The 15,529-nt window shown below is 37.6% G+C and overlaps 1 protein-coding gene across 12 annotated transcripts in view; it reads left to right on the top strand.

Annotated features, from left to right (window-relative positions):
• DENND1B (DENN domain containing 1B) overlaps window positions 1-15,529 on the top strand; it is a 306,443-nt gene that overhangs the window by 230,043 nt on the left and 60,871 nt on the right. For all 12 annotated transcript variants that reach the window (XM_049857696.1, XM_049857693.1, XM_049857703.1 and 9 more), the window contains one exon: window positions 131-232. In XM_049857696.1, the coding sequence (XP_049713653.1) occupies window positions 131-232 (102 nt within the window). The remainder of the gene's footprint in view (window positions 1-130; window positions 233-15,529) is intronic.

Genomic DNA, 15,529 nt, shown 5'->3' with positions numbered 1-15,529 from the left:
AAGTCGAGGCTGTGCTTATACTTCTGCTTTCTCTCCACATGCCTCCTTAGACAGTAATATTCTATTAACATGGTTGGTGCTCTCTGACTGACTTTGTACTGATGCGTTGAAAACATTTATTTCTGTTTAGGGTGAGCCCATCACTTTCTGTGAGGAGAGTTTTGTGAAGCACCGCTCAAGTCTCATGAAACACTTCCTGGAAACAGCAGTTAACCTTCAGCTTTTTAAGCAGGTAAGAGTGGACCTTCATGTTTTTCTTCTGTAAGAAAAGATTGCCATTGTTACGTATTTTTATCATTGTTAAGCTCTGTCCAAGTCTTGAGTAATATCTTTTCTAGAATTTCAGGAAATTTTTCCTTCTTTTTTAACTCTATATCTACATATGGTATAGCACTCTGGAAATATTATGTGATGACTTTGGTATTAAAAAAATTCCTCATCGAGTTTCTATGCTTATAGTTTCAGTGAAGAAGGAGGGTATACATTCAGAGAAGAAAAAGCGATAGTTTTATGTAAGGCATTTTATAAGGAGTTATTTTGGCATGGTAGATTGATGTGGTAAAAAAATAAACTATTTTTTTTTAGAGTAGTTGCGATGTAATCCAGTTTATAAAAACAATTCATAAAATGAATATGTAACTAATTTTTAAGCTTTGTAAAATTATAAATTCAAAAAAAATTCATAATCACACTGTGTGCCCTGATTTTTGGTTCAGAAAATACATTTGCAATTTCAGAAGATGAGAAGCTTGATGTCAGAACTCAGAAATTTTAGGTGTACTGATTCTTCCATCCCACTACGTTACCATGAAGAAGTCTCTTAAATTAAGCTTGTCTCAATTTCTGTATTCATAACTTCAGTTCTTAACACTTGCTCTTCTTATTCCAAATGACTTTATTTATAAAGTGTGAGTTGGCTGTGTGAATTCAACTTTGAGTGAAGGCCTACAGTGTGTCATAAATTGTGCTCAGAGCCAGGATACAAACATGAATTAAAAACTCAGCAATGCCCTTGAAAAACTGAGAATTAATAGAATTTTGTTTTTCCAGACTGTTAGGAGAAAAGAGATCGTATACCTCTAAATATCTTTCAAATTGGGTCAGTAAAGCAATCAACGTGATGATGAATTCCATACTACCATGTATATTCTGAGGAATTTTTGGAAGATAGTCTGAGGTTAGGAAATACTCCGTGGGAATATAACTGACTTTTAATATGTGAAGGTGCATCTTAAGTAAAAAGGATTATGTTTATCTCATTTTTTATACATAGCCCTAAGGAGCAGTACGAGGTTTGATGGGTTTCAGGATAGAAATACCTTTGGAGCTTCCAAGATGGAGTGGGCTACTTTTGAAGTTCTCTGTTGCTATTGGGCTCCAACCATGTTGTTGTTGTTGCTGGGTGCCCTGGAGTTGATTTTGACTCATAGCAACTCCACGCGACAGAGTGGAACGGCCCCTTAAATTTTCCTGGACTGTAATCTTTACAGGAGCAGATTACCAGATCTCTGTCTTGTGGAGCTGCTAGGTGGGTTTGAACCAGCAACTCTTCAGTTTGCAGGTGCATGCTTAACCATTGAACCACAAAGGCGCCTGTGTAGACTGGATTATTTCCCAGGATTGTTATGAGGATCAAGTGATAGTGCTTTATAATTGCTGAAGCATAGAACAGTACAGTCCCAAATGAGTCATCCAATCCCTGCTTGTTGAATTAAATCAAATATTAGTAATCCTTTTTGTATTTTTGTCAAGAACTAATGCTACTGCCCATTGTCAAAATTATATTGTCATGAAGACCAAGTTATATGGGGCTCATGGACTGAATGGATGGGTAGGACATATGATCTGTTACTTCCCTTTGACCGTGAGATTCTGTAACTGGATTCTTAGCATTTGATAAAATTAATAAAACATAAAGTTAATAACCCAAAACCAAAACCAACCCCACTGCTGTCGAGTTGACTCTGACTCATAGCGCCCTGTAGGGTTTCTGAGGCTGTAAAATCTCTACAGAAGCAGACTGCCGTGTCTTGCTCCTGCTGAGCTGCTGGTGGTTTCAAGCCCCTGACCTTTTGGTTAGCAGTTGATCACTAACCACTGCGCCACTGGGGCTCCTTATAAAGTTAATAAAACAAATATTTTTGTGCATACTTAGAAAAAACATATTTTTTTTGGAATCAGATAGAGTTGAGTTAAATCCTTGTTTTATTACTTAATAGCTGTTCATTCCTATGCATCTGTTTCATTTCCTTTAAAATGGAAATATCATCACTTACCTCACATGGTTGCAGTGAAGTTTATGTGAATCAATACATGAACATTCTCAGCACAGTGCATGGTGCTTTGTAGATGTTCAGTAAATTTTATTGTCTGCTCTATTTATAGAGTAGTTACATTAACAAAAAAAAAATACAAATTTATACAGGATTAAAAAAAAATGCAACCTGGTTAAAAAAAAACTAAATACAAAATATGAAAATGGTTACTCAGAATAGAACCCATTATATGGACAACTTGAATAGTTTTACATTTACAAATTGACCATGATCTAGAACTTGTCATCATTTTGTGTCGAAGTTAGCGTTGACAGAATTTGATTCTCGTTGACAGTTTTACAAACTTGTAAAAGAAAAGTCAGTTATTTAAAAATTATCGATATAGATGAATTCGCAAAGATACTCCTAACCTGGCTCAAAGAATATAAAAATATTTATTAGGTACAGATAATTACTATCATGACTATGAATTTGTGCTCTGTTATGGGTTAAGAACTTCTCAGGTTCTCTCTTAGCAATACTTTTGTTTCACCTTGAGAGGACATGGGCTTGGGATTGCATATAATTTTAAGAAAAGGATTAAAAGAGGCTTTCATCTCTGGTAATATGGCAGGATAGTATCCAGAGCTAACCTGTGTACTGAAACAATTTAAACACAGAATTAAAAAAAAAGAACTTTTTTTTTTTTGTCATGAGCGGGCGTAGGAGACAAAGCTGGTGCTCATTTTCCGAGATGAGAAATGTAATAGGAAACTCTATTCCCATGTATCTAGGGCAACTTAGTGTAGAAGTAAAGAAGGAATAAAGGTGCTCCTTCATTCAACCCATTTCTTGGGAATCTGCAAGGAAACATACACATTCAAAGCATTGGTGCTGAGTCTGCACAGGAATTTGAAGCCTGAATTAAGAATTTCTAATTTGGTCTGACAAAACTCAAACCAAGTTTATAGTGATTCTAAACTGTTAGCTCCCCCAAGTCTCTGGAAGAAGCAAACAGAGGTTCTCTTGAATACCCCTTCGTCTAAGCATCAAAAAATTCTCCCAGTGAAAATTCCAAAGGGAATTGTCAGTGTTAAAAATCATTAAACATACAAGGAAACAAATCATACATGAAAACTAGCAGACACTGACTTGCAAAGACTTGAAATATTTGAATTATCAGAAACGCAATATAAAGTAGTTATGTTTATGATTTCAAACAAAAGAAAATCTTTAGAAATATTCAGGGCACAAACACTTTAAAGAATGTGAAGCCAATTTGAAGAATATATAAAATATACGTCCATTTAGGAAGCATATAATAATTGAAATTAAAGGAAATTGATAGGCTTAAAGCATATCAGATCTAATTGAAGAGAGATTTGCTGAACTGGATGATATATCTGAAAAAGAAATTAGAATATAGTACAGAGCAGGAAAAGACATAGAACATTTAAGAGACTATTAGGCATACAAGGTAAATTGAGAATGTTTAAAATGTGTATAAGCATAAAATGAGAGACTAGATGGAACAGAGGCAATATTTGAAAGGGTAGTAGTGCCAGAACCAATGAAGTTAAATTTATGAAGTTCAACATATCCAAACTGAATAAATAAGAAGAAGTGTACACTCACACATAGTATATTTATCTGTAAAATGCAAAAGAAAGGGGGGAAGATTTAAAAAATAGCAATAAATATATATCTCTATCTATTTCCCAAAGCAAAAGGGTAACTGATAGGTTTCATTGTGTCCTAGAGAGAATTGATTCAAATACATTTAAAAAGGGCTCTGAGTTTAAATGAGTGAAAGGATCAGAGGAATCATTTCTAAAACTTCTCCACTTCCTTGGTTGCTGTAGCCTAACTATACTGAGCATCTTAACTTCACATCATTATTTATTGAGTTAGCCCTGTGGTTTCCAATGGCCATTGAGTCAATTCTGACTCATGGTGGCCCCATGTATGTCAGAGTAGAACTGTGCTCCCTGTGTTGAGAAAAATATACTTAGAATCTCTTGCTAGCTAGACACCTTTTAATTATAAGAGAGACATGAAAACATTTCCCAACAAAAACTGAGTTTGATATTTATGTTGGCTTTATTGATGTGTCTAGGCTACAGTCCTCAGCTATTCAATCAGACTCTCACCTAGGTGTTGTTGTGAAGGGATTTTACAGATGTGATTAAAGCTCTATAAAACCATTTGATTTTAAAAAAGAAAAATAATCCTAGTAACTATCACCTAACTGTTAGTTTGTCATACTGTGGTGGTTTGGCTGTTGCTGTGATGCTGGAATCTATGCCACCAGTGTTTCAAATACAAGCAGGGTCATCCATGATGGACAGGTATCAGTGGAGCTTCCAAGCAAAGACTAGGAAGAAAGGCCTGGTGATGTGCTTCCAAAAGTTAGCCAATGAAAACCTTATGGATCACAATGGAACATTGTCTGACTGGCTTGCTTTGTACATATCATCAGAAGGAATCAATCATTGGAGGATGACATCATGTTTGGTGATGTAGAGGGCCAGCGAGGGGGAGGGAGATCCTTGATGAGATGGATTGGCACAGTGCCCACAACAGTGGACTCAAACATGCTGGTGATTGTGAGAATGATACAGGATCACACAGCACTCAGTTTTTAGTTGGCGTTTACTCAACAGCAGCTAACATCCTAGATAGCAACATCCTAGATAATCTTGGTGGGCCTGACTGAATCTGTTGGAAGGCCTTAAAAACAGGGCTGAAGTTTCCCTGGGAGAGAGAAGAAACTGGATGACAGCTTCAGCCCATACCCCTGGGTTTGGGCCCACCCATAACTGTCCCTTCCTGACCTTTTAATACATCTCCTAGTAGGTATGTTGCCCTAAGCAAGGGGCACAGTAGGCAAATCCTACCTTTACCACCATCGAGTCGGTTCTGACTCCTAGTGACTCTGTGAGACAGAGTAGAACTGCCCCCGTAGGGTTTCCAAGAAGTGGTTGGTGGATTTGAACTCCCAACCTTTTGGTTAGCAGCCAAGCTCTTAACCACTTTGCCATCAGGGTTCCAACTGCATGGTAAGGATCAGCATAAATCCAGTTCCCACCTGGAAATGCATCTGTTCCTCACCTTCCTATCTCTATCTGTGTTAACCAGCTCACCAAGCAGCAATCTCTATCTGACCTCCAGCCACCCAGAGCTGGGTCAGAGTTCACAAACTAGGACTCTGTCCCTCATGTTGACTGCACACACAGCCGTTTTCCAATCCGCAGCTGCCCAGAACTGGGTCGGAGTTTACAACCTAGAAGGACTCAGCCCTTTAGACTCCCAAATAGGCGAACTCCAGCACCTGTTGTCTCACGTCGCCCCTGTGAGCTCCTTAATTTCTTGGAATGGCTCCCATAACTCATGTAGAGTATCTATACTTACAGTCATCCATTTATTATAACCAGAAGGGGTACAAATAAAATGACACACAGGACAAGTCTGGCAGGGGTGCTGGCACGAAGCTTCCCCTGTCCCCAGGAACGCACCACCCTCTCAAGAGCAGATCCTCTTGCCGGTTAGGAAGCCCAAGCTACTTCTGTGTTCTGGGCCTTTTACTGGCTTTATTGCATAGTCATGATTGGGACCTCATTTCATAGTTATGATTGATTGAATCACTAAATATGCATGATTGACTAAAACATGCCTCCCTCCCTTTACGAAGTTAGCTGACTAGGTGTGGCATGTGTTGCTCATTTGCACACATTTAAGTATTGCCTGGCTGTTTTAGAAGACAAACACCTTGATTGCTTGGGGAAATTCCAAGGGCTGTTTTTCAAGAACCAAAGAGAAAGTGATTTATGTATGTTTATTATTTATTTATATGTAAATAATAAATATATTTTTAATATCCTACTGGTTCTGTCTCTCTGGTTGACCTCTGACTGGTACACCAAAAGCAGAAAAAAATCCTAAAAGAAGTACTTCAGGGAGAAAGTTATCTCAGATGAAGGATCCAAGATTAGAAAGTGTGAGTTGTAAGAAGAAAGGATGTACTAAATGGATGGGTAAACCTAAACATTATTCACTGTATAAAACAGGCAGATTGTTTCACACGTTCAAGAATCAAATGTTTCCAATTCCTGTTTTGAGTATGGCAAAATATTTTTTAAGGCTCAGATAATCTTGAGTTCAAGACCAAATACAGTATAATAGAACGTTATAGGCCAGTCTTATTCATGAACACAGTTGCAAAAATTTAAACAAAATACTTGGAATCAATTCTAACAATATATAAAACAGATACTACTTTATGACCAGGTTGCATTTATTCCAGAAATGTAATAGCATTTGCACATTAAAAAAAAAACAAAACCTGTTGCTGTTGAGTCGATTCCGACTCATAGCGACCCTATAGGACAGAGTAGAACTGCCCCATATGGTTTCCAAGGAGCACCTGGTAGATTCGAACCGCTAACCTTTTGGTTAGCAGCCGTAGCTCTTAACCACTGTGCTACCGGGGTTTCCTATTTGCACATTAGGGAAATAATTAATGTCATTCTGTATATTAATGGATGACAGAAGAAAAATCATTAGATCATCTTAACAGATGCAAAAAATTCTTAAAATTTAACAGATGTTCATGATGAAAACTTGCAACAACTAGAAATAAAAAGCATGATAAAAGATATCATCAGTAAACATCAGGCTAAATATTGAAACAGTAAAAGGTTTTCCTCTCAGAGGGTGCCAGCTATTACCATTAGAGGTATTAGCCTACACAGTGAGCCCCCCCTCTAAAAAAAAATAAATATAAAGATTTACAAAGGAAGACACTAAATTGACTTTTATTGATTTGGATATAGACAAAAGTTTCTTAAGGCATAAAGGAAAAACTTAATAAATTTGATTTCATTGAAATTAAGAACTTTTCATCTTCAGAAGACACCATATTTGCAATATATATAAATCTCTCAAGGATGTGGAATGTATAATATGAAAAAAAATCAAAAACAAATGATCACATGTAATCTGTAAAAACATATGACCCAATATAGACTGTGCAAGAGACTTGAATTGTTGTTTTGTTGTGTGCCATTGAGTCAATTCTGACTCATAGCAACCCTGTAGGATGGAGTAGAACTGCCCCATAGGGTTTCCTGTAAACTTTATAGGAGCTGATTGCCAGCTCTTTTGTCCCAAGGAGCCACTGATGTGTCCAAACTACCAGCCTTTAAGTTAGCAGCTGAATGTTTAGCCACTGTGCCACAAGGGCTCCTTAAAAAGATAATGCAAGATACTCAGACATTAATAATTAGAGGAAAAAAAAAAAAAAACAATGAAATATCAGCTCATACCCACTAGATTGATCAAATTATTTAAAAACCTAAAAATTGCAAATTTTGGCCAGGGCATGGAACAAAGGAAATTATTTTAACTGTTCATGGTAGTGTAAATTGTACAGCCTATTTGAAAGATACTTTGGCACTGCTTTTGTTGTTAGGTGCTGTCGTGTTGGTTTCAACTCGTAGCAACCCTGTGTACAACAGAATGAAACACTGCCTGGTCCTGTGCTATCCTCACGATAGTTGCTATGTTTGAGCCCATTGTTGAAGCCACTGAGTCAATCCATCTTGTCGATGGTCTTCCTCTTTTTTTTTTTTTTGCTAATCCTCTACCTTACCAAGCATGATATCCTTCTCCAGGGACTAGCCCTACTGATAACATGCCCAAAGCACATGACATGAAGTCTCGCCATTGTCATTTCCAAGAAGCACTCTAACTGTACTTCTTCCAAGACAGACTTGTTTGTTCTAGCAGTCCGTGGTATATTCAATATTCTTCGTCAACACCGTAATTCAAAGGTATCAGTTCTTCTTCAGTCTTATTTCTTTTCCAGCTTTCACATGCATATGAGATGATTGAGAACACTATGGCTTGGGTCAGGTACATCTTAGTCCTAAAAGTGACGTCTTTGCTTTTTAACACTTTAAAGAGGTCTCTGGCAGCAAATTTGCCCAATGCAATATGTCATTTGATTTCTTGACTGCTGCTACCATGGGCATTGATCGTAGGTCCAAGTAAAATGAAATCCTTGACAACTTCGATCTTTTCTCCGTTTATTATGATGGTCCAGCTGTGAGGATTTTTGTTTCCTTTATGTTGAGGCGTAGTGCATACTAAGGGCTGTGATCTTTGATCTTCATCAGTAAGCACTTTAAGTCCTCTTCACTTTCAGCAAGCAAAGTAGTGTCATCTGCAAATCGAGGGTTGTTAATGAACCTTCCTGCAATCCTGATGCTGTGTTCTTCTTCATATATTCCAGCTTCATGGATTATTTGCTCAGCATACAGACGGAATAAGTATGTTGAAAGGGTACAGCCCTGATGCACACCTTTCCTGATTTTAAACCATGCAATATCTCCTTGTTCTGTTCGAACAACTGCCTCTTGGCCTATCTATAGGTTCTGTATGAGCACAATGAAATGTTCTGGAATTCCCATTCTTCATAATGTTATTCATAATTTGTTATGATCCGCACAGTCAAATGCCTTTGCATAGTCAATAAAACACAGGTAAACATCTTTCTGATATTCTTTGCTTTCAGCCGGGATCCATCTGACATCAGCAATAATATCCCTCATTCCATGTCCTCTTCTGAGTCTGGCTTGAATTTCTGGCAGCTCTCTGTCAATGTACTGCTGCAACTTTAGCACTACCACATGCAAATTTCCTGTGACCTAGCAATTTCATTCTAAAATGTGCACTAAAAGTCATATACTCAGATTACTCATACTAGGAAAATACTGAAAATAATCTTAAATATACCTCAGTATTAAATGGATAAATTGTTATATTGATACAATGGAGCAACATACGGCAGAGAAATGACTGAACTGCAGCAAAAGTGAAAATGAATGAATTAAACAAAAGGAGCAAGTCACTGAAGAATATGTATGATAGGAGTTTTTTTTTTTTAGTGTCGTGTTCAAAAACAGGAAAAGCTAAACGATGTAGTACGGAATCATTTATGTGATAAAACAGTAAAGAAATGCAAGAGAAGTATAATCTGAAAGGGGTGTAATCTTCTCTGTGAAGGAGAGAAAGGCCCACAGGGAGGGACCGGCTAGGGAAGGGCAGTGTTCTGGTAGTTTGCTTTATCCGTACTATTTAAATGATTAATTATTCAAACTATTAATATGTAAAGTATTGTGTAAGAATACATATATACATTATATAGTACATAAAATACATATATATATAGAAAATATATTTCTGTATTAGTCACTAATAGGCTGTATCTTCTTTGACAGTTGACTTAACCTCTTTGTGCCTCAGTTTCTGCATCTGTAACATCAATTAGACTAAAAGATCACTAAGTTTGAGAAACCTTTTGGCTCTAACATTCCATGATACCACGAAATAAACATAGCTTAAACGGATGATAGTAGGTTCCATTTGGATGAATTCCTCTTTAGATAATGAATTTGGAAGGAATCCCAGAAACAGCTCCTTAAATCCACAACTCTTTGACATCACCATCTTTCTTTAGCTAGCAGCTTTACGAAGATTTAAGCCATTAGTTTTTAGATCTCTTGCCTTTATCTTGTATTATGCTAACACAATAAAATAATTTTTTTTCTTGTGTATACTGTTTGTTACCAAGGCACCTGGAACTCATTTTTTTCCTGCTTGTTTTACTATGCACTTTTTGTGGCTAAGAACTGTGATTGAATTTAGTGTGTCAATCCAAGAGCCTAGTCTAGAACTATAAACTTATAGGATCTCCATGAATGTAGGAAATCTGTATTACTGTTGAGAAATGTGTATAGTAGTGAAGTAGTTCAGATTTGTTACAATGTTGTTGCTGTTGGGTGCTTCGAGTTAATTCTGACATATAGCGACTCTACAGGACAGAGCAGTTCTGCCCTATAGGGTTTCCCAGGCTGTAATCTTTACAGGAGTAGATTGTCAGGTCTTTTTCCCAATGTTATAATAGATATAGGTTATATATATTTTTTTTTATATATATATATGTTATATATATAAGTGCGTATATGCATACAAGGCAGCAGAGAACACAAACTTGGACAGTGTTTCCAGAAGCCGTCTATGTTTTTCTGAAATGTTCATACACATTGTGCATTCCATGCCATAATACAACTGTGCCAATTTTAAAGTGAAATTAATATTTTAAACTATTTGTTGAGTTGCAGGCCCTCATATCCCTTTTCATTGCCTATCCCGTTGTTCAGAACATTGACTCAGAATCCAGCAGATCTGAGTTTGTGTCCTGGTTCTGCTGCTTTCTTAGAATATCATGCTGTGTAAGATGCTTGGTCTCTCTCTGGCTTCAAACCCTCGCCCATTTTCCAGCCTCATCTCAGCGTACTCTCCTATCCTAACTGTACTCCAATTGCATCGAACATTGCTTCAAACATATCTTTTACAAAGCGAGGCTTTGCACCTGTTGTACCTTACCACTGGTCTTAATATGCCCCTGTCATTCTTCCGAAGCCAGCTTACACGTCAGCCCTTGCGCCAAGCCTTTTCCAGTCATTCTGTTAGTGCTTGGTTCATACCCGAGTTCAAGCATTTATCCAGTGTTATTATACTTTTATGTGTTTTTCATATCCACCTTTGCCTCTCTAAAGCCTTCCCATATTATCCCTCCCCCTACTAAGTCTGCATCCTTTCCCTCTGCCTATATTACTTTGCACATGTTTTATTTGTTCTTCTCTAACAATTGTTTATTGAACATTTGTGTCAATTACTGCTTGAAGCACTTGAGATTCAGAATTGTATACCTGTCTTCATGAAGTTGAATTTTCTAGTGAAAGGACTGGAATAATAAAGATACAACAAGAAAATGAGAAAAATACCAGTAGGTGATAAATTCAGAGAGTATGAGATATTGATTGCGTGACTAATTTAGATTGGATGATCAGAAAAGTCATCACTGAAAAGGTGATATTTAAGCTGAGTCTCAAGAAGGAATCAATTTTGAGACATCAAAGGGGTAACATCATTTCAGATAGAAGGAATTGCTGTTGCAGAGACCTTAAACAGAAGGAGAGCTTGGCATTTCTTAGGATTAGAAGTAAATCCAGTGTAAGCAAAAGGGAGAGTTGTAGTAGATGAGGTTAGAACAGCAGAAAGGGGACAGGCCCATATAGGGCTTTGAAAGCCATAAAGAGTTAAGGCTTTATTTTAAATGAAAAAGTATGTTATTGGAAAGTTTTAGACTAGGGAGTGACTGGATCTTATTTACATTTTATAAAGATTACCCAGTTATGAGGCTGTTGCAGTTGTCCAGGAGAAAGATGATGGTGGCTTGGACTAGGGAGTTGAAGAGATAAAGCGAAACAGACAGAATTTGGTTACGTTTGGGAGGTAGAATTGCCAACTTTTGTAGGTGGGTTAGGCAAAGTAGAGAGAAATGGTGGAATCAAGGATGATGCCCACAACTGTATTTCTTTATTGTCAGTTGTAATAATTCTCTTATTAATTTAGTTATCAATTATCTCAATAGATTATAAGCTCTTCCAGGGCTGGGACCATATATGATTCAGCCCAGTTTCTTGCATTTGATCTTGAGTGGTGGGTACTAAATAAATTTTAGTAAAATTTATCTGTAACTTATTTTCTAATAGTATATTTATATATGTATGTATTAGCTTCCTAGGGTTGCCATAACAAAATACTACAAACTGGGTGGCTTATAAGAACAGAAATTTATTGTCTCACAGTTCTAGAATCTAAAAGTCCAAATCAGTGGGTTGACTGGATCATGCTCCCTCCAAAGTCTCTAAGAGGAGACCCTTTCTTGCCCCCCTACCCCCCAGCTTCTGGCAGCCCCAGGAATTCCTTGGCTTATAGTTGCATCTTTACTTGGCAGTTTTTTCTAATCATGTCTCTCTGTGTCTCTTCTCCTCTTTTAAGGACAGAACTCAGATTGGGTTAACATCCACACTAATATAACCTCATGTTATCTTAACTGGTATCATCTTTAAAGACCCTGTTTTCAAACAAGGTCATGTTCACAGGTATCAGGATTTAGGACTTAAGCATATCTTCCATGTGTGTGTGAGAGGGTGCAGAGCCACAGTACAGCCCATAGCAATATGAACACTGATTTCGTATACCAGAATACTTACTACAGTGGTCACAACTAGAAATGATAAATAAGGACTCTGAGATTGGGGAGATGACTTTCTGTTTCATTGATGTAAACTTTTCACTAGGACCAAAGGAGAACATTAAGGTAATAGAGTGTATCCACTAAATAATATATAAATAAAAAATATTAGGATAAAATCCCTCCAGACCGTCCACCCGTAATGAAATCACTCTTCCATTTTGTAAGCATGTCATCAATTCTATCAAATTTTCATTACGTAAGGAGGATACTTTTATAAGTAGCATGTCTTATGCCTGTTTCTTAAGAAGACTTCTTTACGAGGCGGGGAGGGAGGGAGGGTGGGAGAGGGGTATTCACTAATTAGATAGTAGATAGGAGCTACTTTAGGTGAAGGGAAAGACAGCACACAATACAGGGGAGGTCAGCAAAACTGGACTAAACCAAAAGCAATGAAGTTTCCTGAATAAACTGAATGCTTCGAAGGCCATCGTAGCAGGGGCAGGGGTCTGGGGATCATGGTTTCAGGGGACATCTAAGTCAATTGGCATAATAAAATCTCTTAAGAAAACATTCTGCATCCGACTTTGAAGAGTGGCATCTGGAGTCTTAAACGCTAGCAAGCAGCCATCTAAGATGCATCAATTGGTCTCAACCCACCTGGATCAAAGAATGAAGAACACCAAGGACACAAGGCCAAGAGACATGAGCCCAAGAGACAGAAAGGGCTACATGAACCAGAGACTACATCATCCTGAGACCAGAAGAACTAGATGGTGCCCAGCTACAACCGATCACTGCCCTGACAGGAAACACAACAGAGAACCCCTGAGGGAGCAGGAGAGCAGTGGGATGCAGACCCCAAATTCTCATAAGACCAGACTTAATGGTCTGACTGAGACTGGAAGGACCTCGGTGGTCATGACCCCCAGACCTTCTGTTGGCCCAGGACAGGAACCATTCCCGAAGCCAACTCTTCAGACATGGATTGGACTGGACAATGGGCTGGAGAAGGATGCTGGTGAGGAGTGAGCTTCTTGGATCAGGTGGACACTTGAGACTATGTTGGCATCTTCTGCCTGGAGGGGAGATGAGAGGGTGGAGGGGGTTGGAAGCTGGCGAAAAGGACACGAAAAGAGAGGGTGAAAGGAGGGAGCGGGCTGTCTCATTAGGGGGAGAGTAATTGGGTGTGTGTAGCAAGGTGTATATAGGTTTTTGTGTGAGAGACTGACTTGATTTGTAAACTTCCACTTAAAGCACATTTAAAAAACTTGAAAAATAGTTTAAATAGGGAAGAAAATATTCTTTGATGGTTATGAGAGTGGGGAGGGAGGGAGGGAGAGGGGCTTTCACTAACCGGATAGTAGATAAGTACTATTTTAGGTGAAGGGAAAGACAACACACAATACAGGAGAGGTCAGGACAGCTGGACTAAACCAAAGGCAAAGAAGTTTCCTGAATAAACTGAACACTTTGAAGGCCAGCGTAGCAGGGGTGGGGGTTTGGGGACCATGGTTTCAGGGGACATCTAAGTCAATTGGCATAATAAAATCTATTAAGGAAAAAAAAAAAAGACTTCTATGAGGAAATTGAATTAAAAGTTATTTTAAAAGTCTCTGGTGGATCTCAGACAATTATATTACCGTTGTAAGGCGAACACCTGAAAATTCATAATTTCATAAAAGGTACCCAGTGTAGTTTGGAACAGGGAAGGTCATGCCCAACTAATTTGTTGTAATTCTTTGAAGATATACCACCATGATACATGAAGAAAATTCAGTGGCTATTTTTTTTTATGGTATAGCTTGAAGTTTTCCAAAAGAATTTGACAAGGCGCCACATCAAAGATTAATGACTAGGTAAAAGTCTTGTAATATGAGATGAGATAGGATGATGTCTAGAGTACTTATTTTTCCATAAAAATAACTTTCTGATACACTCAGAACTTGATTTCAGATCCTAATTCAAAATATATGTATAAACATGCATTGGGTGATAACCCTGGAAACCTAAATTGGGAATTTATTTATCTGTCAAATAATAGTAAAACACTGTTGATGGTAATTTGATTACCTGTTTATTTATTCAACAAAAATTTATTTAGTATTATTATTTGATAAAGGAGCCCTGGTGGCACAAAGGCTAAGTGCTTGGCTGCTAAGCAGAAGGATGGTGGTTCGAACCTACCCAGTAGCTCCATGGGAAGAAAGACCTGGCAGCCTGCTCCTATAAAGACTACAGCCTAGGAAACCCTCTGAAGCAATTGTACCCTGTCATATAGGGCCGCTATGAGTCAGAGTTGACTTGACAGCACACAACAACAACAGCATCTGTTTGAAAGCCTATTTGCTGTGTGAGATGATTATGTTTTCATATTTATCATAGATTTAAAAAATTAATGTCTTCTTGAAATATTTATTAATAACTTTTTTTTCACTGTTTATTAAGCATCTTTGGTAATTTTTACAATAAAGTAGAAAATTATAACTTTATAGTCGAGAAACCCAGCAGACACCACCTTAACCAAGGGATCAAAGTCAATCTCACCAGTAGTCATAAGGTAAATCAACATCATGTACTCCCTGATGAGATGAACAGAGAAAGGCACATCACCCGTATGGTGTTCTTGCCAAAAATGTATAACCTCAGCCTAATCACAAGGAAACATTGGACAAACCCAAATTGAGGGGCATTCTGCAATCAGTACTCTCCAAAAGTGTCAAGATCATGAAAGGCCAGGAAAGACCCATGAACTACAAAATGAAGGAAATTGATTTAGATGCTGGGATAGAAAAAGACATTAAGGGATAAATTGTTATATTTCAAATAAAATCTGGTAGGTTATTGAATACTATTGTACGTATGTTAATTTCTTGGTTTTGATGACTGTACCATGTTTGATAAATGTAAGATGTTAGCATTATGGTCACCTGGGTGAAGGGCATATGGGAATGCTGTTCTATTTTTGCAACTTTTCTGTAAATCTAAAATTACTTCAAAATAAAAAGTTTAAAAATTTGCCAAAGAATGACCAATAAGCCTTTCATATTAAGGTATGTTAATGTCTTCTAAGTAGATTCTGTTTCATGCCACCGTTGTTTTCATTTGTGGCCATGGTTCCTCCTGAGAGAATAGCTTTTGTTTCCATGGATTTAATAAATAGGAAAAT

Source organism: Elephas maximus, chromosome 18 (assembly GCF_024166365.1).
Source record: "Elephas maximus indicus isolate mEleMax1 chromosome 18, mEleMax1 primary haplotype, whole genome shotgun sequence".
Classification (NCBI taxonomy): Eukaryota; Metazoa; Chordata; class Mammalia; order Proboscidea; family Elephantidae; genus Elephas; species Elephas maximus.
The sequence above is the reverse complement of the archived record's forward strand: the minus strand, read 5'-3'. Positions and strand labels throughout refer to the sequence as shown.